General features: G+C 40.2%; 2 protein-coding genes and 1 long non-coding RNA gene across 3 annotated transcripts in view; 2 read left to right on the top strand and 1 right to left on the bottom strand.

Annotated features, from left to right (window-relative positions):
- The window catches only part of onecut2 (one cut homeobox 2), a 22666-nt gene extending 7885 nt beyond the window's left edge, over positions 1 to 14781 (bottom strand). The window contains exon 1 of the mRNA XM_037266418.1: positions 13201 to 14781. Coding sequence (XP_037122313.1) covers positions 13201 to 14395 — 1195 coding nt within the window. The 5' untranslated portion in view covers positions 14396 to 14781. The remainder of the gene's footprint in view (positions 1 to 13200) is intronic.
- Positions 1 to 21790, top strand: part of LOC119131662 (lymphocyte antigen 75-like) — a 1013224-nt gene that overhangs the window by 98364 nt on the left and 893070 nt on the right. The window lies entirely within an intron of this gene.
- LOC119131774 overlaps positions 6897 to 21790 on the top strand; it is a 21167-nt gene continuing 6273 nt past the window's right edge. Inside the window, exons 1-3 of the long non-coding RNA XR_005099706.1 lie at positions 6897 to 7434; positions 16069 to 16199; positions 18208 to 18346. This is a non-coding gene — a long non-coding RNA (uncharacterized LOC119131774). The remainder of the gene's footprint in view (positions 7435 to 16068; positions 16200 to 18207; positions 18347 to 21790) is intronic.

Genomic DNA, 21790 nt, shown 5'->3' with positions numbered 1-21790 from the left:
AAGACGAGATCGCTCAGACACACACACACATACAAACACAACCGCTGCCATCAATGAACAAGCAGCACGTATGAGTGATTCAATCAGTTTTTTGTTTTTTTTTCACCGTCTGATCGGGGTTACAGCGAGGATCAAATGCGCAATTATATTATTCAAAATGCGTTTATCGGTCTGGGAGCACGGGGTAATATTGAGAATAAGCAGTTGGTGAGCGTAAAGGGGAGGAGGGCTGTATTCTTTAAAGGTGAGACGGGATCAATGGGATCAATAAGGCATGGTTGTGCTGTCTTTCATCAGATCTCCGCCGTGTCGCTAAAGACGTCTATAAACACAGACAGTATGAGCAGAAAATATGGAAGACCGCTTGGTTAGTTGACCTCCTTGGTTTTGATCATAGTAATACATGATGATTGTAGTAACGTCATTGATCAGAAGATACTGCAATCAATTTTGTTATGTCGGTATTATTCAGTCCAGAGTAGAAGTCAATTCTTCCTTCCTCAAAGAACAATCTACATTAAAGTAGGAGGACTCGGATCCTTTTAACACAGCAATTTGTTAAGTTGTTCTCTCTTTTGAGGCCATTTGTCAAATAATTGTATTTCCCCCCCATGTGACTCCAAGACTCAACAAACCTATAGACTGATGAACTGACATCATACTTGGATGAGAGTTGAATGTCCACATGATGTGGATTCAGACTTTATTCTCGTTTCACCCGTAAACAGTCACAGACAGCCTTTGGATACAGTTTGCTTAGTGTTCCATTAATTACATATAAGGGTATGGCAACTCATAAATTGTCATAGTTATCTAGTTAGGAATCTATTTTTATCCAAGTAATCTATTATGTATCTCTAAGTTTCTTACTCCAAATACTGTGAAACAAAAATCAAAGTAGAGAACTAAACAATGATCTGACAGCATCTGATAAAAGTATCTTTGGTAAAAATGCACTCACTTATTGGATAATGCAGACACGGTCTAAAAAAACATTGTTGTCTCATGAATTGTGTTAGCAACAGAAAACTAGCAAAAAAAATGCAGTTATTTCAAAAAAAGTCAATACTTGAAGACATTTACAATTCACTCCAATTGACACTTGTGGTGCTAAGGGAATGAAAATATTTTTTTTGCTTCATCTTTTAGGCCCCTTCACGATTGCTTTCATCATCACTCTTTTATCTCTATTAGCTCTCTGCGCCATCATCTTTCATCCATCCTCCTTCACCACCTTCTTCATTTTACTTATTTTGGCCTGCTTGCATCACTCTCGACTGCCTCTCGCTCATCTTCCTGCCCCTCCTATCATTCTGACTTGCTTCATCCCTTTTTTTTTTCCTTTCACCATGCCGTGCCTTCTCTGGCACTCTGTATCATTTTTTTTATTGCACCATTACCACTTAAGCCTGGTATCCATTACACTGAGGGCATGTAAGTGCAGGGTAAGTAGTAAAGTCGTCCTTCAACATACATTTCGCTGCTGGAGTGTGGCGCCACATTTTGGCACATCAAAACACTCAATCAGGAGCCAGCAGAACTGAATGATTGTTCTGTTCAATCTTTTGTCAGCAACTTGTCACGACTGAAACTAGGTCTTCTAAATATTAGCAGTCAACATAGCTAACTACTATATCTTTCAATATCATAAAAAAGTATGGTCATTTTTAAGCCATTTAATCATAAATAAATACATAAAGGAATAAATAAATAAATCCATTCATCCATTTTCTGTACCGCTTTGTCCCCACGGGGGTCACGGGCATGCTGTAGCCTATCCCAGCCGTCATCGGACAGTAGGCGGGGGACACCCTGAACCGGTTGCCAGCCAATCGCAGGGCACACAGAGACGAACAACCATCCGCACTCACACTCACACTCACACTCACACCTCGGGGCAATTTGGAGTGCTCAATCAGCCTATCAAGCATGTTTTTGGGATGTGGGAGGAAACCGGGGTGCCTGGAGAAAACCCACGTGGGCACAGGGAGAACATGCAAACTCCACACAGTGAGGGTCGGAGGTGGAATCGAACCCACGCCCCCCTAACTGTAAGGCGGATGTGCTAACCAGTGCTCCACCGAGCCGCCTTGAATAAATAAATAAATAAATAAATAAATAAATAAATGCCTTTCTATATTTTTTCATTTTCTATATTAAAAAAACCTTACCACATATTGTGATTATTTAAAAAAAAAAAACTTATTATACACACAGATTCTTTAATATAAAAAAGCCTTACTATACATATGTATATATTTTTTTTGTTAACAAAAAGCCTGAATGTACATTGTCTTTTTTTATTCCAAAAAGCCTTATGATACGTGGTCATTACTAAACATGGTCATTTTTTTAAAAAGGTATTACTATTCATGGTCATTATTTTTATTTAAAAAAAGGCATGATCAATTAGTTATTAAAAATACCTACCATACATGGTAATTTTTTAAGCCTTATCTCAAGTTGTAGTTGTACTCTATGTTGAGCGGGCAGCGTGTGATCGATTTCTGCTTATGATCACGATATGATACATGGTCACCTTAAAAAAAAAAGCCTTAGTATACATCGTATGTATCCTGTCCATAGTCAGCCGTTGCCAAGTGGTTCGGATTGTCTAATACCGCTCTGTGGACCTCAGTTCAAGACCATTCACCCCAAACACCGCCCCACACACACTGTGGTGTCCTTGAGCAAGACACTGACACCCTGTACTGCTCACCGGGCGCTTGCTTCAGTAGCTCCCTGCCCCCAGTGTGTGCCGCTGAGAGTGTGTTTGCTATGTCCACTAGTGTGACAGGTCAAAGGCAGAGGTCAAATTTCATGTATGTATGTGGACAAGACACTCACAATGATTTTTTTATTGTCGTCAGACACACACGCACACACGCACACATACACACACACACATGCACTATATAATAGATTTATGTTAAGGCGTGCAATATTTTAGCACTTAGCAATCAGCACTACATAATATCCCGGTATATGTGTGTGTGGTTGTGCTTAATGTACTGTGATCATTTCCTCTTCCCACCGGAAATGCTCTCCCTCTGTCTCGACAGTACATTGCATCTCTGGCTATTTTTAAAAGGAAAACTCCCCAAATATAGTAAGTATCATAACAGGATATTGCAACACTTTCTTCTTTGTTAAGTTCAGTCGTGGCTGTGATGTCACACTAGTTTTGCTGCCTGTAGTATAAGCAGTGGCAAAAGTTGTACTCTATGACTATTAATTAAATCAATGAGCCACACTGTCTCTGTTAATGTAAACACACATACACAAACTTGTTTGAGATCAATTCCACAAACATACTGGTGGAAATACCCACAGGAGCACTAAAAGTGTAATCACCCGTTCCTTGAAGACGTTTTTAACGTAAAGAAAAATATGGAATTACATCAGAGCTATTCAATACACTTAGCGGCTGAAGCACTTAATCATTAGTGCAACTGATTGGAGATCAATAGGAGCATACAATTAATGGTGTCAATGTGCTCTGAGTGTGTAGGTTGGTAGGTATTTGTGATTGGGAACATAAGATTCAATTGTGTTTTGCAGCTGTTTGATTGGGATGGCAACAAAGGATATAGTCGCCAAATAGTTGTGTGACCACTCAAAAAAGGATTCTCTTTGTACACTATTATCAGTCCACCATGTATATGGTGATTCCACCAGACAAAGGTTGGATGGATGGATGGATGGATGGATGGATGGATGGATGGATGGATGGATGGATGGATGGATGGATAAATAGATGGATGGATGATGGGTGGGTGGATGGATGCATGGATGGATGGATGGATGGTTGGATGATCTCTGCCTCTGTTAGTTTCCAATCTTTTGGTACCAGTCTTGTCATTTGACCACTGAAAAACGTACTTCATTTTCATCCATCCACTCATTTTCATCCCTGTCCATCCATCCATCCATCCATCCATCCATCCATCCATCCATCCATCCATCCATCCATCCATCCATCCATCCATCCATCCATCCATCCATCCATCCGTCCATCCATCCATCCATCCATCCATCCATCCATCCATCCATCCATCCATCCATCCATCCATCCATCCATCCATCCATCCATTCGTCCGTCCACGCATGACACAATCTCACCAGAATGAGGAACTAGCCTCCAAATTGCTAAAAAACAAGTTTGAATTTCCAAGCAAGTATCATTGGAGAGATATAAAGGCTTCAGGGAAAACATTCACTAACCTTGACTTGCTAAATGTTGACTGAGGATGAGTCAAAGGCAGCCACTGTTTAGTCACACGCACACACCACACATACACACACTAGACTAATAGATGATGAGTTAACTGGCTTCTCTGTACTCGGTCTTATCAGCTTTGTTTTTGGTGTCCCGAAGCCATCGGTGGTCTGTCTCAAAGCACACAGCACACGGCAGAGAGCAAACACAGGTAGAAAGATAATATTCTGCCATCAATAGATTGGATTGTTATTGGTGATTGATCCAGCGGTTGTGGAGCTATGAAGCGAAATCCTGGAAAACTGCTCAACTCTTTTGTCTCTATTTTAACCATTGCCAGGTCATATAAATTAATCAGATTTCTGTCTGTAATATGCAAATCAGCCTAGACAGCAAAACAGTTGCAACAAAATTGTATTTACGATTTTGTGGAGTGAAAGTGGAAGTATATTATGGGGTGCAGTGGTTGGCACAAGGATTGGGTATAGATAATGAGCGGATGTAGATCATTTGGAAGAATGGTTCAGAATGGATAGTCAATGAGTGAGGATGATAAATGGAAGTTCTCGATGGCCAGATAGTGAATGGAGGCACACACATTTCTAGCTACTCCCTCCCGGTAAACTGTCACTAATAAAGGCTGTAATATCTACAATTGGATCCTATCCATCTAATCTAAAACCTAATCCAATAAGAGACAGTATCAACTAAATGAATCCAGTTATGTGGCACAATCAAATAGAAGTGGATTCCAGCCAATCTCATAAGTCTAATGCACATCAAAACGAGAGCTCCTTTTAATGCTTTTACCACAAAATTTGAAGAAAAGGGTGGGGGGGTGGGGGCTGACCATCAGTTTTCTTCATGTTCAGGTTTGCTTCTGATTTATCAGCACAAGCAGAGCCAATGATAAGCCTCAGGTCATCTGAAGAAACACTCTCTGGAGGGGAGATAATACTATATTTTCTCTATTTCATAATTATTGGAAATAGGGGATTAAGTCATAATTCAGTATTTTATACGATCATTATTGCTAATGGCAAAAAAAAACCCATTGTACTACTATACAGTATTTGTCTACTAGACAATATCATTAAATTACGTAAATGTAAAAAAAAAAGCCTCTTTTACCACGCACTGAGCAAATAACCAGTGAATCATGCTTGATAACAGTGAACTTCAACATACATGCTGCTGAATCAGACATTGGCCATTATCAATATTAGCTGAGTTGCATCAACTCCCATGACATAAACACACTCCGAGAGTATAAACATCTCCACAATTATGCAAGTTCCATGCATGGACTTTGTTTTAAAGTCAGTAAAATATGCTGTTTCCCATTTATTGTCTTTATTTCCCTTCTATTTCGGTGGCAAAAACATAAAACTCTCTCTCAGGAGGGCATACGGTCAGTCAGCTTTCCCTCCCCCACTTGCTGCCTCCCGTTCTCTTCCAGGAACCAGTCTAGATCAGGTTCCTACGGATCAATGGAGAACTCGGTCCGTACCGTTTACGTTATCGTTGCCAGTATTAATGCTCTTTTAATCTGCTCTGGATTACTGCCATCGATCCACATACACCAACCCTAACACACGGGCCAAGCCCAAACTGCTGCTTCACCAACAAACACACACACGCTGCAGAAACACACAGTCTCACACACACACACAGAATATCTAAATAAAGCAAAGCAGAGGCAACAAATGTTGCTGTTTGGTGTCAGTATCAGAGCATCAGCTGAGCATTGATCCACTACAGACATCAGCACATTTGCAGGCAGCCGAAGCCACACACATACAAGAACTATCAAACAAAACTAAAGTATTTTACAATGACACTGACTTTATGATTCATCTATGTTCTACTCGTTGTTTTGGTTTGTAACATGTTAGAAAATAGGCAAAAATGCTGATCAATGCTTTCTTAAGTAAATGCAATGATGATTCAACACAATTTTCATGGACGATGACGGAGATTTGGGAACAATAACCATTGACAAGATGCAATTTCGAAGGGTTTAGACCAGGGGTGTCAAACAAAATTTTGTCAAAAAATGAATGGAAATAAAAATTGCAAGCAATAACTCTATTTTTTAAAAGTGAACTCAATTTTTAAGTATTGGCACATGAAGTTTTTTCACAATTTGTCTTCACGGGCCACATAAAATGACATAAAAACGGCTAGTAAGACTATTGGTGCTTCTCTCCCCTCCTTGAAGGACATTTACACCTCCCATCTCACTCGCAAGGCGACCAAGATTGTGAGTGATGTGAGTCACCCCGCTCACTCTTTGTTTGAACTTCTGCCCTCTGGGAGGCGGTACAGGAGCCTGCGCTCCCGCACCACCAGACTTTCCAACAGCTTCGTACTCCAGGCTGTTAGGATCCTGAACTCGCTCCCCCTTTCAGCGTAGCGTCCTGTTCTTGCTGTATGCTCACTGGCTTGGTTTTGCCCCTCATATTCAATGGGTTATTGGTCTGTTTTTATTCATCGCTCGTTTTATTTTATTTATTATTTATTTCTTCTTGTTTTTGTTTTGTGTCGCCTACTTGTATGTCTCGTCACCGTGGGATGGAGGAAACGGAATTTGTCTTGCCATATGAGGGGATTGACAATAAAGCTGACTTTGACTTTGACTTTGAAATGAGGTGGCGGGCCGTATCTGGCCCCGAGACTTGGGTCTATGATTTAGACAATTTCATATGGAAAAAAGTATCCAAACAAATAATTGATTATTAAAAATCATTAATGATGAATTCATTGACTGATTAGTTGTCGATTAATCGATTATTCATCGCACCTCTTCCATTACCCTAACTCACTTTTTTTTAATATATAGAACATATAAAAGTCACACTTTTCTACACTCATGGAACTAAACACTGTTTTGCAGGTAGATTTGTTGTACCATTATACTATTAAATAAGAATTACCAATTTTAATCTATTATTACACAATTTCGGCCAACGCAAGGTCGAATACCAAAAGGCCTTTTATTTGTCCTTTGCTTTCTCTCAGTGCTGTTTGTCTTTCACCATAAAGCCTGTCCAGAGAGTGACGGCTCCGTGCCGCCTGTCTTTATTCATTACACCTGCAGACAGAGTTATTTCAGCCACGCCATGACACCAATACTAATGAACCCGAGGGAGTTGGCAGTTGGTGAGACGGAACATTCTGAATGACAACACAAAGTGGAAAATGAAGGTTGGTTGGTGAGTGATGTCCAAAGTCTTCGTTTTTTGTTTGTTTGTTTGTTTGTTTGTGTTGCTACATCATCAAGAGTCACAGTAGACACTGTTTGAGACACTGAATTTCATCAAATCATGTCCAAATGTCCATCAGCCAGTATCCAAATAAGACAATAAGCGCACAAGTTACTGACGCCATGGTTCAAAACTAAGTAAATGTTTGGACAGTTTTCTTCAAATGAGTCTCATGTAGTGGCGGACAAAATATACTTCAACTTCAAGGATAGACGTGATAATTTACTTTTGGGTATTTTTCGATTTTGTTTGTCAGAAAATTTTTTCTCCATGTTTCCACCTATGTCCGAAGGGAACATAGAATTAATCTTTATCAGCCTTTTATGAGGGATTTTTGTTAAAAAAAAAAAAGATAATTTGCGGACCCACTGAGCTATCCTTAGCCTCTCAATTGCCCTCTCCAAGGAAAAAAAATTCAAGCTTCGTCAGTGGTTCCAAGTAAAATTTAAATGAACAACTTTTGATCCTGCAGTAGATTTTTTTTTAATTCGTGCATTCATTCACAATTTTCATTTGTCATTTTCTGAATAGTGCTTGGACAAACATGAAGAAAAAAATCAAATACCTCGATTTTAAAATTACATCAACCTATGTGAAGACTCATTTTAATTGTGTTATTCATGAGCAGAAAGACATTTTGCTCATTCAAAAAGTGCTTAGTGAAGTTAAAATCAGGGCTCAGGTTCTTCCACACCAAACCCACCCAACCATGCCAACAAACGATTATTAAAAAAAAAAACTGATTTCTACTTCTGGTTGAGAATTGCGTTCATGTCCCTCTTTCTTTTTCTCAACAAGTGCTCAACCTCGATGAGCTCAGCGTACAGATGTCACGTTTGATTTGACCGCCTTAATAAAGCTGAGACAGGACCATTTTCTCTTCTGAACTCGGACAGCTAATTGAGCCGGACAACACTTGTACCACATTGTTGCTGTGGATGGACAGAATGAAATAATTCACTACACAACGCTATAAAATTCCAAGTGTGAAAAGTTGCAAAGAGTAAGAATAAGCAAGACTGATGTTTACACTTTTAAGATATTGATAAGCTGCTGTATTATTTTCATGCTTGTGTTTACACCCGCTAGTAAAAACGAGAAAAGAAAACGTGACCAGAGCAGCTAGAAATAACGGCGCTTCTCTTTCCCGTTTACTCAAAAGGTGAGAAACCAACAAGAAGCACAAAGCAAAGACCTTCAAAGGCCACTTGCTGATGTAGGGCGACAACAGGTCTCTCACTTTATGTGGAGCAGCACAGCAATCTCTTGTGCTACATCCCACAGTTTGATTGACTGTCGTTTTCTAAAGTCAGTACCCCGCTGGACAGACTAAAACCTGTCTTTTATCCCGAGGCTATCAAAAAAAAAGCAGTCAAGGCTGTCATCACAGGTCGGGTGCCAATCAAACTGTGCATCCTGCAAACACCGCAGCTGCCTTTGCTTTATCCAGCAGATTGAGAGGAGCTGCAGTTACTAATAACCTGGTGGAGGTGATGAAAGGCACTTCTCAAAAGAATGGTAACAACTGTCAAGAAGGCATCAATCTTCGTCACCTTAATTCTATGTTGGTTACAAAAAACAATCATAATAAAGAACACAATATAACCCTAACAGTGACATAACATTCGCATGTAAATATTGACGTTCTTCTTCCATTTAAGTGTTGCATCATGTTATGCCGGCGGTGAGTAAACAAGAAGACAACATTGCAACATTTTCTGTCAAATCTCCTCAAACTTACACACTACAAAGCTCCAACGCCTCCTCCCAGCAGTCTAAAATCTATTTTTATGGATCAATAGCTGACGGTGAATATGCAGGAGGTCCAAAGACGAGAACCTGAAAACAGAGGCAATCTCTATTCCCATAATCTGCAACTGTAATACACACAAAACACAAGGAGAGTAACTGCTGGTAATTGGCATGCCATAAAGCAGAGTCCAGCTCATTAATAATGCAAAGTCTGCTTGGAGCTGGACACGTAAAATGGAAACTGTGTACCGTCTAATCAGTTGGATTTCCAGTGCGACTCGACCCAAACTGTTGGACTTATAGTTCTTAACACATATTTAAAATGTCGAAATGAACATATTGGGCCAAGTTTTTCCAGTCACCTAACGGTTCCATTTCCACTTCACACTGTGAGTTCATCCTATGTCGGTATTAGTTATGTGATCCATTTTCCTTCATTACTCCCCCCCCCCCCCCCCCGCCCCAAAGCTGTCTAATTTAAAATAGCCAAAGGCAGGATGTTAAAGCTATCGTTAATTACAAGCAAAAAATGTCACAAAATGCATTACTGTAGTACTGATGGAACTGTTGAAATATGAGCTCGCCTATTCTAACACTGATTTGCGGATCGTTTTCTTTTCATCCATAATTCACTTGGAGTCACGGGCAGCATCCTCCAACCAAACAATGGGATCCACACTCCCTCCCCCCTGTTTTATTCCCTCCCTCCATTTTGCCTGGTTAACCCGGCTGTGAGGTGAAGAAGAAGTGAAGTGAGCAGACCGAGGAGGGTCACGCCGAGATTCCCATCAATAATTCATCGGGCTGCTGCTGCCTCTGCTCTTGTGTTCAATTCCCCTGACAATCACATAATACCTCCCCCCAAAAGAGAGAATGAGAGAGAGAAACAGATTCCAAAAAAAGTAGGAGGAGGAAAGGAGACAACACTCGGGACACATTTCATTTGAGCGTTTTCCAAGTCAAGGAATCTCCTTAATGAGCGTTTTTGTAGAAAGTAATTCTAAATTTCACAACTCTTATAAGTGATGGGTTGGGCTTGACATGGTTATGAGCCCACCAAATGTATGCATCAACACAGTTAATAGTCAACAGTGACAGTCAAGAGCTGAGAAAAATGACTTCAGTCTTTGGAAAATCTCAAAACTGGACGAGACTGCTTGTTGCAGATGTCTGTGTGTAGTCCATCCAAAGCAAGTGCAGTACTTTTCGAAAAGCATTAATCATGGCTGTGATGACAATATGAAGTACCTACAGTGTAAGGCAGTAGAGCACAGACCAAACAAAAGAGGAAAAAAAACCTGGAGAGTCATGTTTGTTGGCAGGCTACCTCCAGATTCATAATAAACTGATAACCAGGGCTATTATAGTTTGGAAAGGTGGACAGTTCTCTCCCATTTCATATATAAAGTAGATTGGATTCAAGTAATACAAATAATTTCCCATATCTGCACTTACTACAGCGGTAAACCAAAATAAAATGGGATCCTCCTTGGCTAATGCGCTAGCTATGTTGTGTGTGAGTGTGTGTGTGGGGTCAGAACATGGCGGCCAACTTTACATCATCTGTAAGTGGAAGTAAGTCAGCTGTGCTCACTCCCACTCTGAGCAAAAACACTGTACAATAATAGTGTCTAATATATATAGATGTATGTATGTATGTATGTATGTATGTACGTATATATATATATATATATACATTGACCACGACTATGACAATCAACATAAGGTGACACAATTACTGTTTTGTATTTATAATGACATCTAATGATAATAAATCAAGATTTGGAGAGCGAATTGGAGATGTTGAAGTTAAGTCAGACGGTGAAAGAAAAGGAAGCTCTGCAAGACAGCAGGAGTAGGTTGCTGTTGAGTGTGTATGTGTGCTGCCATTTTACAACACAAATAGCATGAAAGCACCTCACCCCAACCCCCTCCTTCACTCAAGGCATTTCCTGTTAATCTATATAATCAAACAACAGCCGTCAAAACCAAACAACCCCTGCCACGGGGTCGATACACAGAAATCAAGGAATCAAAGAATGGTGCAATTGTGCAGAGATAATCTCATCTGTCAGAGCTTGAGCACAAACTGCTTATATGCACCTTTGAAACGGGGGCAAACAAGCATAGACTGGTCCTCACTCCTCAGTGCCCTTTGTTGCTTGTTTTTGGACAGATTTCCATATATTTATCTCCAAATGTTTGCATTGATCCCTCTTAACAAGCAAATAGGCACAAAACTGTTCTGCCAAAATTACATTGATTGATTCTTTTTCTTTAACTTTAAAACAGACAATAAGTTAAAAATTAAAAGACAAAAGTAGAACACATCATTCATGATCAAAAGCTAAAAAACAATGTCCGCCACAATGCTAGAAACTTCAGAGTATTTTGAAACTTTTGTTAGTATTATCAAAATAAAATGTGTATTCTACAAGAATATATATGAAATAGACTTTGATAATTCACAATGCAATTTTATTTTGCTGTAACACAAGCCCCAAATAAGAAAAAAAAAAATGTCTTCAAAAAACTTGATTGATCAAAATCCTTAAAGAACAAAGTTACTTTTTGGCAGAACACAATGTAATCAGTCCATTTAAGCAAACCACCAATAACTACAATAGAAATAATTGGAATACACATAAATCTAAATGAAAATTGAATCAATGTTATATGTTCACAGAATAATTCTCAATTATATACAACTCAATCCAAAATAAATCAATTTCCCATTGTTTTTAATTTAACAACAAACCTTGTTTAAACAGTTGGGATGAATGTGCCATATGGAGGGATTTTTTTTTAAACAACACTTTTTTTATTTTTTACCTAAAATAACTCAATACTCCACAAATACTATTTCAATTTTAGGATATTTATGGACAAACGTCTTTCCTAATCAGCTTTATTACCAAATGCATTTTGTGCTTTCTTAATTTTTTTTTATTTACACAGTACCCAATAACTATCCTTTAAATATTTAGATCTGAATCAACATTTCCTTTTGTTAGATTTTTGTTTTTAATTAATGAGTTTAATCATTTCTCAATGTAAAACATTAGTTGGGCTACTGTACGAATGTAGAGGCGACTTACCATTAGATGCAAAAATAATACTCGTTTATGTTTCTTAATTGTAATCAATAACCCTGCACTATTTTCTAACTACAAAATCAAATATGCCTTTTTGCTGAAATGAATCTTGCCCCGAAGTGAATGAACAAGAAAACTGCTTGCACAGCAACTAAACCTCAGCTGTATCACTCAAACCTCCTTTTGGGGCAATTTACCCCCACTATCATCATTTTAAGCGCCCAACACAAACACACACCTCAACCTTTTGTAAGGCCCCTGCTGCTGTGGCTGTGTTCCCTTCAGACAATGGGGAATTGTTGTGGAACACAAACCAGGTTCCTCACTAGAGGGGGCCCCAGACCCACTGAAGTGTCAACCTTTCTGTCACAACCTCCTGAGCCCCTCAAGCAAGCTGCATTTCTTTAAATAACTAAATAGCTCTTTATCAATCTATCCATTTCTCTCTCTCTCTCTGACTCACAAAAAGTGGGAACTCCATTCAATGAAAAATGACTATTTCTTTTTTAATAATAAGCAATGACAGTTGTGTGGAATTTTGTATGAGCGTTTCCTGTGTGGGGACATATAGTAAGAGGCACGGCGTGTTTGGAGGGAAATCCTCTGACCTGGTCATTCCCCATCGATCGCCTTTTTGTTGATCAATAATGGTAAACATAACACTATCTGAGTTTAACTAAATATAATGAGTTTCACTTTACCGTTTCTTCTTTTTCTGCCTCTAAGGAGGGAGGGGGTGGGGGGGCAATATTTTAAAATAAACCCAGCCAAAGCATTTGGTGGTAAGTGAGAAAAAAAGGGACGTGGATTTACGTTTTGTTAAGTTATAACACAATAAAGAGCAATGCAAATTCAGAAAAAGAGTTACCTGCCAGTCTGAGAGCCGACATCCTCTGAAACTCGGGCTCCTGCAGCCACTTCCACATGCGCCTAAAGGTCTCCCGGCCCGACTTTAGTTTACTCCAGGGTTTGGGGTTCCTCAGCAGGTCCGAGAGCGTCCCCTGGGAACGGCACAGGACCCTCTGGGCGAAGATGGCCTGAGGAATGCTGTACCGTTTCAGCTCGGCTGTGATCCTCTGTGCCACTTCCTTGGTGTTGATTTCCTCGAGCTGCCCCGAACTGTTCCCCCCCGGCGTCCCAGAGGAGGAGGGCGGCCTTTCCCTGGTGGAAGCTAACACGGGCCCGTGAGATGGAGAATGGAGGTGGGGGTGGGGGGGCTGTCCCGTTGACGACACGGGATGTCCTGGGTGGTGCATGCCGTTCAGGTGAGGCATCATCCCGCCCGCCGGGCCACCGAGGCCTCGGTGCTGGTGGTGGTCCCCTCTGGTGAGCATGGTGGGGTCGAAGTTGAGCATCTTGTCGTGACCTCCGTGCGTGGTGGCGCCGTAGTTGTGGAGACCCTGCTGGGTGTTGTGGAGGGAGCCCAGGCCATTGCCGAGCACCGGGGATAGGCTCTGACCCATCCCGGACATGGGATCCTTGTGGTAGGGGTTGTAAATGTTGTTCATGCCCGGCAGCCCACGCTCGTCCCGCATCAGAGTGAAGCTCCCGCTGACATTGCCGGAAAGCCGCTGGTGATGGTGGTGGTGGTGGTGATGGAACTTGTCGGACACGGTGGAAATGGGGGGGAGCGGCTGCAGCGGGGTTAGGGTGGTGTAAGTGCCGCTCATCCCCATGCCGGGAGAGGACGTGTCGCAGGGGACGCTCATGGCGTGGTGCAGCGGCAGGGACAGATCCGGACGGTACTCCCCACTACCGTCCAGGATGCTGGCCATGCCGGACACCATGGCCGAGCGCGATGACGCGGCAGCGGCAGCCAGGTCCTGGTGTATCCGCAGGGCAGCCGCTGCCGCCGCCCCGTGGCCCCCCACCGCCCCCGAAGAGCTCCCGCGGCCGTGGTGAGGGCTGTGGCCGCTCATCAGCTCCACGTCAGGGGCCACAGAGCTCACCGCCACCCCGCCGTGCAGGCTGCCGATGCCGTCCATTGTCATGTCCGTATTCATGGCGTAAGCGTCCAGGTCCTTGGCCAGGCATCGATAGGCGTTAGTGTAGGCAGTCTTCATTCATCTGTCGTCAGTCCATCAGGTCGAGCGGAAATATTTCTCCTTCTTCTCCTCCTTCCTCTCTCCTCGCCTCGCCTCGCCTCTTCTCCCCCCTGACGCGCCGGGATGGGTCAGTAGCCGTATCCCCCTTTTCCCTTCACTTCCGCGCTTGTTTCCCCGTCCTCCGGTGGCCTCTCCACTCTGCTCTCTTTGTGTTTCTTCCCCGGTGAGTGCACATCCGAATTTTGTTGTTCTCGATCATACGGGCCTGTTCGGTGGCTCCCCCATGTCCAGCCCTCTCCTCCTCCTGTGTTGCTCTGCTCCTCAGACGGGAGCTGTCCACGGTCCCCTAGTGGACCGCTCAACCCAACCTGCTGACGAAGGGAGGGGTGGAAAGAAGACAACACGTGAATGGGGCGGCACCACTTTTGACGGATCGGACGTTTAACCAATCGATGTAAGGTTTAGAACATAGTGGGCGGGACGAACAACAAGCTCTTGTTGGGATAAATAACTAACTTCACCCTTAATAAAAAGAGGAAAACTGTAAAACTAGCCGCATTGAATTTTGTTATTCACATTCCAAACAACATCTTAAATATTTATATTTTATGGTTACTTCCCTCGCATATCTTCCAATGTTCTATTAAGTCTTCGTCCATCATTTTCCATATGTTGCTTTAATCTGAGCTAACCTTCAATATGCAAAAATAAGTACACAAATTACACCTAAACAATGAAATAAATAATTCAAATAACAAAGGCTGTACAAAAAACCTGTCTTGCAAGGCAAACAATGCTCTGTTGGTATTAGTATTTGGCATTTGTTAACTATTTCAAGTCATCACATAGATAAAATACCAACACTGTTAACTACAACAGTTACACCACATAAATATTACACGGATGGTGTCAGTCCGAACCAAACGTCTTTGCAAAGGCAGATGTTTTGATATAGCCCCTTCTCTCTCAGTGTGCAGGCCTAAGCCAATTAGTGTGCATTATATGGCAAATTCTTGTGGACAGTCTCTCAAGAAAAAAAAAAAGTGAATAATGTGGACGCTACATTAAAACAAACATTTGATTGAACGGTAATTTGATAAATTCAGTACATAAAGACTAACTTTACACTGCGGAATAAAACTTGAAATGAATTTAACAAAGCAAGTGAACATTCGTGTTCTTCAACTGTAAACAAGAAAAACAAGAAAGCAAAAGGAAATTGTAAATAGGTGAAATCAAGGCCACGCCATCTGTAAAGTGGAGGTTTCATTTTCTGGACAAAGGTGAGTACTTTCAGTCGGATGTTTTGAGCAGTTAACACACTGGCAGTGTTAAGTGCAAACTGCTGGCGTGTAAATGGCGAGCATGGGGATGTTATTGACAGTCTCGGGGCGGATGGATGAGTGTGGGAGCTGCAATGAAAGAGCATTATGGCCTGTAGCCTGTTTACTGCACAATTCATTACACTTCCAAGGACAAACGAGAGTAAAAGACCTCTGGCCCCAACTTCCCTTCAGTTATCCAGCCATCAGTGAAAAATAGCAGAAATATGGATAGTCTATTGATGTAAATGGGGCATCTTATTATCTAAACCATTTTTTTTTTTTTTTTACAAAACTGATCAAGACAGTGAAAAAGTTAAAACGTCATTTTTTAATGAATTATTTGACAGCTTCTTTTGTCTATTCCAGAATTGTTTTCATGAAACTCTTGAGAAGCAATCCATCTGGCCTGTGAGATTAAGACGGCCCCCAAACTCAAGCTTTGCGTGCAAAGAATCACCCAAAGAGTTCAACAGATGCTCAAAACAAGATGAAAGAAGGTAACAAATAGTACGACGAAAACCTGTTGTGGCTCAAGAATGGCCCGTACTCCCCTCAATTGTACAATTACGTGTTTACAACTAAACACATCTCTGAAATGACGATCTAGATACACTAATTGGATGCACTCTATTTGGAAGTGAACTCCACCTATAATCTCCACCAATTTTTGTTGCTCTTTCAGTGCATCTTCCTGGAAATTGTCCTAAAAAAATACCCCTGAGCTTGGATGATAAGAAGGATGATGAGGGACTTAAAAAAAGACAAGATGGAGGAGGCACAGGGTGGGTAGTTGGGCAGATGTTGCTTTGTTTAAAAACTGTTGTGTAATTAAGGGCAGAGGAACAGAAGCCTGACCCATTTTCTTCTTTTGATCAGCTGTCAGAGGGACAGGCAGGGGGTCCGCTGAGGGACAACGTGTCTATTTCCTCTTCAAAAGTTTTGTCTCTTTTGCAGACCAAAACCACTTGGTCATAAAGAAAAGAAGAGTAATATAAAGATGTTGAGCAAGTGAGGAGGAATGGAAGGATGGTATTGAAATTGACAAGGAAGAAGACGACAGCATGAAGGTTAAAGGCAGATATAAGCCAAAAGCTGAAAAGAGGGTGGAGATACGATGCAGGGGGGAACTGTAAGGTGGGCGTAGGGCTTGTGGAAGACCCAAGGACGAGAGCTGAGGAGGAGCAGCTGTTGTGGGAGGAAGAGGAGGCGGAGAAGGAAGTGGTCGAGGTTGTTACAAAAAGGCGGAAGAAACAAATTTGCTTCTGCTGCCTTCAAGCAATGGGTGTCTGACTCTCCCTGACAAAAGTCATATTTTGCTTTTTTGTGTTTTGATAGAACACTATAAAAAGCAAACAGTACTGTCTGCTAACTAATAAACGGAAAAAACAAATGAACATTCATTTTCAAAATCAAATTTCCGTCCGATTTTTTGGAACAGAAAAATATGACAGACAAACAGAAAATGATAAACACATTTTGTGAAAAGGTACACACATAATGTTGTATTTTGCCACAAAATGAAATTTGGGGACACACAGAAATGTGACTGTATTATATTACATACTATATGATTGTTTAAATATTATTATTACTTTTAAAAAAAAGGTGATGAGCTGGAAAAAATAGAGGGCAGATATGAAAAAAGGGGTTTGTTGGACACACTAAATTAGAACTAAAACATTTAAAATGGAATTTGCATCAGTTGCATACAACTCCAACAAGAAATTATCAAACGGAATCTGTTTATACATTGTCTATTTCTTGCTGTAAGTGAATAAAATTGTGTTATTGTGAAGACTGTTCTCCGAATAATTGAATTAATCTGGACAATGCTCTTTATTTGACCAATATCACTGTAGTAGAGTGAACCAATTATTTATTTTGTTGGTGTGCTACAGCGAGGCGTCTGGTGTTCAAGTTCGCAAAGTGGTAGCTCCAGTCTGCCCAGAAAGAAGTCATTGGATACGGAATGTTTGGTCATTTTGTTGCTACTTGCAGACACAAAGGCAGATTAGCTTGCTGACTGTTGAGATAATCAATAGCCTGTTTATTTACACTCTGGAGTCATGTTGCTCAACCACAGATGACATTTGCGTAACATGATTATAAGAGTTTCTGATTCCCAATTAGTTAGGCCTTTTGAATAATAACCACCTGAACGAATCCACTAACTGCGACAAGCAATTCTTCAAAAATAGAGACGGTGGGCACGTTCGTCCCGGCGAGTCGCGTCCGACGTGGGTCAGCGCAAGTGGTATATTGAAAAATTAGGGGGAAAAAAAAGCTGTCGGGTGATGGGACATTTTATCCCCTTGTTCTGTGCTCTCTCTCTTTCTGTGTCCCGGGCCATCTGCTGCGTTCTGAGCAGCAGTATTGATCTGCAGCTTTGTGCTGGAGACCACATGCTAATCTATAGCGTTAGTGACAAACCCCGCTCGGCTTTGCCTCGCATCTGTCCCACTGACTGACTCTCTCTCTCTCCCTCTTTCCTCCCCATATAACCAGCGTCATCCTCCCTCCCTGAATTTCTACCACTCCACTGTTCACCCCCTCAATGACCGAGCATTTTTTGGGGATGGGGGAGCCATCTGTCCGCCTGTAAACTCATCTTCCTTCACCTCCTGCAGTGATTGGGTGCTGCACGGTGAGTCCTGTTCCATGTGTTCTGCGTTTGACGGCAGCCATTTTCAGTCTCAAGTCTCTCACGAGGCTGGAAGGCCAGAGGTGGGCAAAAAAAATGGGAAATAGTTGGTCATATTTTTGGCACTTCACAGAGTAGTAATTTAGTTGTAGATATTGCTTAGAGTCAGAATAGTTACAATCCAAATTTACAGTCTACACAATTATTGACGTATATGACTTAAAAATCAATTCAATTATTATATTATATATAATAATATTCGGTGGATCTGGTTTTAATTAAGAAAATAAAATAGATATCAAAATACAATACATAAACTAAAGATGTGTGGAAATAAACAACATGAAATGTTATGAGTGCATAAAAATTAGATATCAGTCTGTTTTCATATTTTTATCTGAAAACGGTTACATTCCAACTGTCTACACGATAATCTATGTAGTGCATAGAGGTAATATATTTTTAGGAACATTTTAATATAGTATACAGTACACATAAAGTAACAAAAATAAATACAGTCACTGACTAAATATAAATGACAAGCTGTGCTGGTTATACAGTGATGTACTTCACAGCATATTAATTTATATTTGATATGTGCAAAAATACACATTTACAAACACATTTAATGTTTTAAAAGGTAATAAGGATTTTGATTATAAATAATGAAATACAGTACCATATATACTGTATGTGCGGTCAGTAAAGCGGTGTGTTTTCAGAAGCATTTTATATAAATATACAGTATACATAAAGTAACAGCAATACAGTGACTTAATTGACAGACATAAGAATAACAACACACAATGCAATGACAAAGGTCGTAATGAAGAAACAAAAATAGAGACACTAAATAAAATGTAGATTATGCAGAGGATGATGCAGACAATTTGTATATGTATAAAAATGGATAAAAGTAAAAAAGGTTTGAGAAACATTTATAAAGAAAAAAATGCAATCTCTTGACCAAATCAATAAAGTAAAGCTGTGTAGATCATATATTCAATATTCCATATTAATTTTATGTTCCATCTGCAAAAACATATTTTTGAAGTTTAAAAAAGGATTAAAGTTTTAGATAAAAATATCTACAGAGGTAATTCATTCACCTAAAACAATACCTTGGTAACTATGGCTGGATAGAGTCAAGCAAGGGTCCAATATACAGACAGAGTCAATCTGTCTTTTTAATATATAGACTTACTTAGTGTAGTTTCGAAGATATGTACTAGAGATTTTTGTAGTCTTATTTTGTGAAGATGATGATTAAAATGAATAACGTTTTTAAGCATCAACAAAAACACACTTAATGTGAAATGCCCATATGTATATTTTATTCATATTATTAAAAGCTTATCCTGAAATTAAGATTAGTAAATCGGCAAAGCTATACTGTAATAAGTAATATATATACTGTGAGTGATGTTCCTTCATGAATTGAATTAAAAAGTTGGTCCAGAGAAATCTATTATTCACAGTGCACACACACACACACACACACACACACACACACACACACACACACACACACACACACACACACACACACACACACACACACACACACACACACACACACACACACACACACACACACATTTTGTTGTTTTGTCATAATAGAACTGTAAGAGTGTAAAGAAGAAGAGCACGATATACTGTAGGTCATCCTGGGTCCATGATTTGGTGAATAAAACTAAAGAAAAAGCTCCACTTTATTCTTCCTCCATCTGATCCCCCCTTCCTCTTCCTCACTTGCAGCACCTCCCCATTCTCCTTTATTCTCTTCCAATCTTTTCAAACTTTTCAGACCTGCTGCCTCTTTTGTTGCGGTTCCGTTGGCCATGAAATCAGCTATTAATGAGAACACAATGGCCGCGTGCAGAGCCGCCCGCTGTATTCAAATGTGACCACACGCCATCATCTCTGTGTGTCCAACTCTAAATAAACACTCACTCAACAGCCATTCATCTCTATGAATTAGTGTGATGGTTATTATAAATTCTTGAACTTGGTAAACTGCAACATGGGGTTACGTAAATGATTAGACAGTGGATAAATTACGCAATGTTTTATATTTATTTATGAAAAAACTAAATATATATATATATATTTAGTTTTTTCATAAATAAATCCCAGGGATGAGATCCCATCACAAATATGCTATTTTTTTTGTCCTCATACGTATTCTTGAATCTGAATATATTTCCACATTTTCATAATTTAAAAGCTTGCCAACCCCCCTGAAGTTAAACACACTTTGGACACAAAGCTCCATGCATGCATACACACACAGTACAGTATGCTCGAGTAAACATTAGAAAGAACATGACCACAGGCAGAAAGAGCTCATGCTAATTTGAATCAATATTAGTGATGAATTTCCATGGGGGCTTTGTTTCCTTCCCTTCCGTGCACAACGATCTGAGGGCGTTTTTTTATTTCTCATCTGTACATGCTGTAGTCATCAATACCAAGCACATGTTTGAATACCATTCAACTTTTGAGTTACAAATGGCGAGGGATTTTCGCCATAAGCATGTTGCTGTTTTCTTGTGATTTAAAGAAAAATAGTTGCATTCGTTCCACCTTATAAAATCATTTTATTTTGCCAGGTTTACAACACAATGTGAATCTACAAATGTAATATAGCAAATGAGTTATTTGGGTCATAATGACATTGTGAAAGGCAGATAAGTGAGTGTTTACATTTTGTTTTGTGCTATTTTTAGGTAAGTCAAATGTTTGTGCAGATGACGACTTGGCAGCTGTCATTTGGAAGGAGCAAGTTCAGTACAAATTTATTTGATATACTCATTTACACAGCATACACGGAAATGTGTTTGCTTTTGCCTGCTTTGCAAAGCAGTCATGAGAACATGTGACATTTTGGAGATGGACTTGAACTTAAATGTGACAAGCTCTTATGAAGGAACGGTAAAAACAAGTTCCTCTGTGTTATGAGGCAAAGTTAGTTTTACAGAGAGTTGTTATTCATTAACCAAAGACTCAAAGGTTTGGGGGAACTACTGGGACTCCTCCCCTTCACATGATTATTTAATGTCCTCTGGAGTGTAATTCTTTTAATCATAACATTTGATTTAACCTATTGATTTCCTTTCTGTCTGAAGAGCGAGAATCGGTGCTCGGGTTGCAGAATGAGGTGGGGTCTCTGACTTTTTAAACTTCTGATGAAAGGGGTGGGTAAGAAGGAGAAGAAAAGGAGCATCAATAATTGACAACAACTACACAAGGCTGAATTAAAAATGACAGCAGATTAGTGGAGCTAATTAATGTGACCAAAAGCGCCTCAGAGCTGAATCAAAGACATGTTACACATTTTATCTGGTTTTGTGGACAATGTGAAGTGCCATATGTATTTATGTGGGATATTATGAGATGTTTTATTTATGGGCTTGGTTATTGTCCTTGACATTACTTGATATGACA

This window comes from Syngnathus acus, chromosome 12 (genome assembly GCF_901709675.1).
Source record: "Syngnathus acus chromosome 12, fSynAcu1.2, whole genome shotgun sequence".
Lineage (NCBI taxonomy): Eukaryota > Metazoa > Chordata > Actinopteri > Syngnathiformes > Syngnathidae > Syngnathus > Syngnathus acus.
The sequence above is the reverse complement of the archived record's forward strand: the minus strand, read 5'-3'. Positions and strand labels throughout refer to the sequence as shown.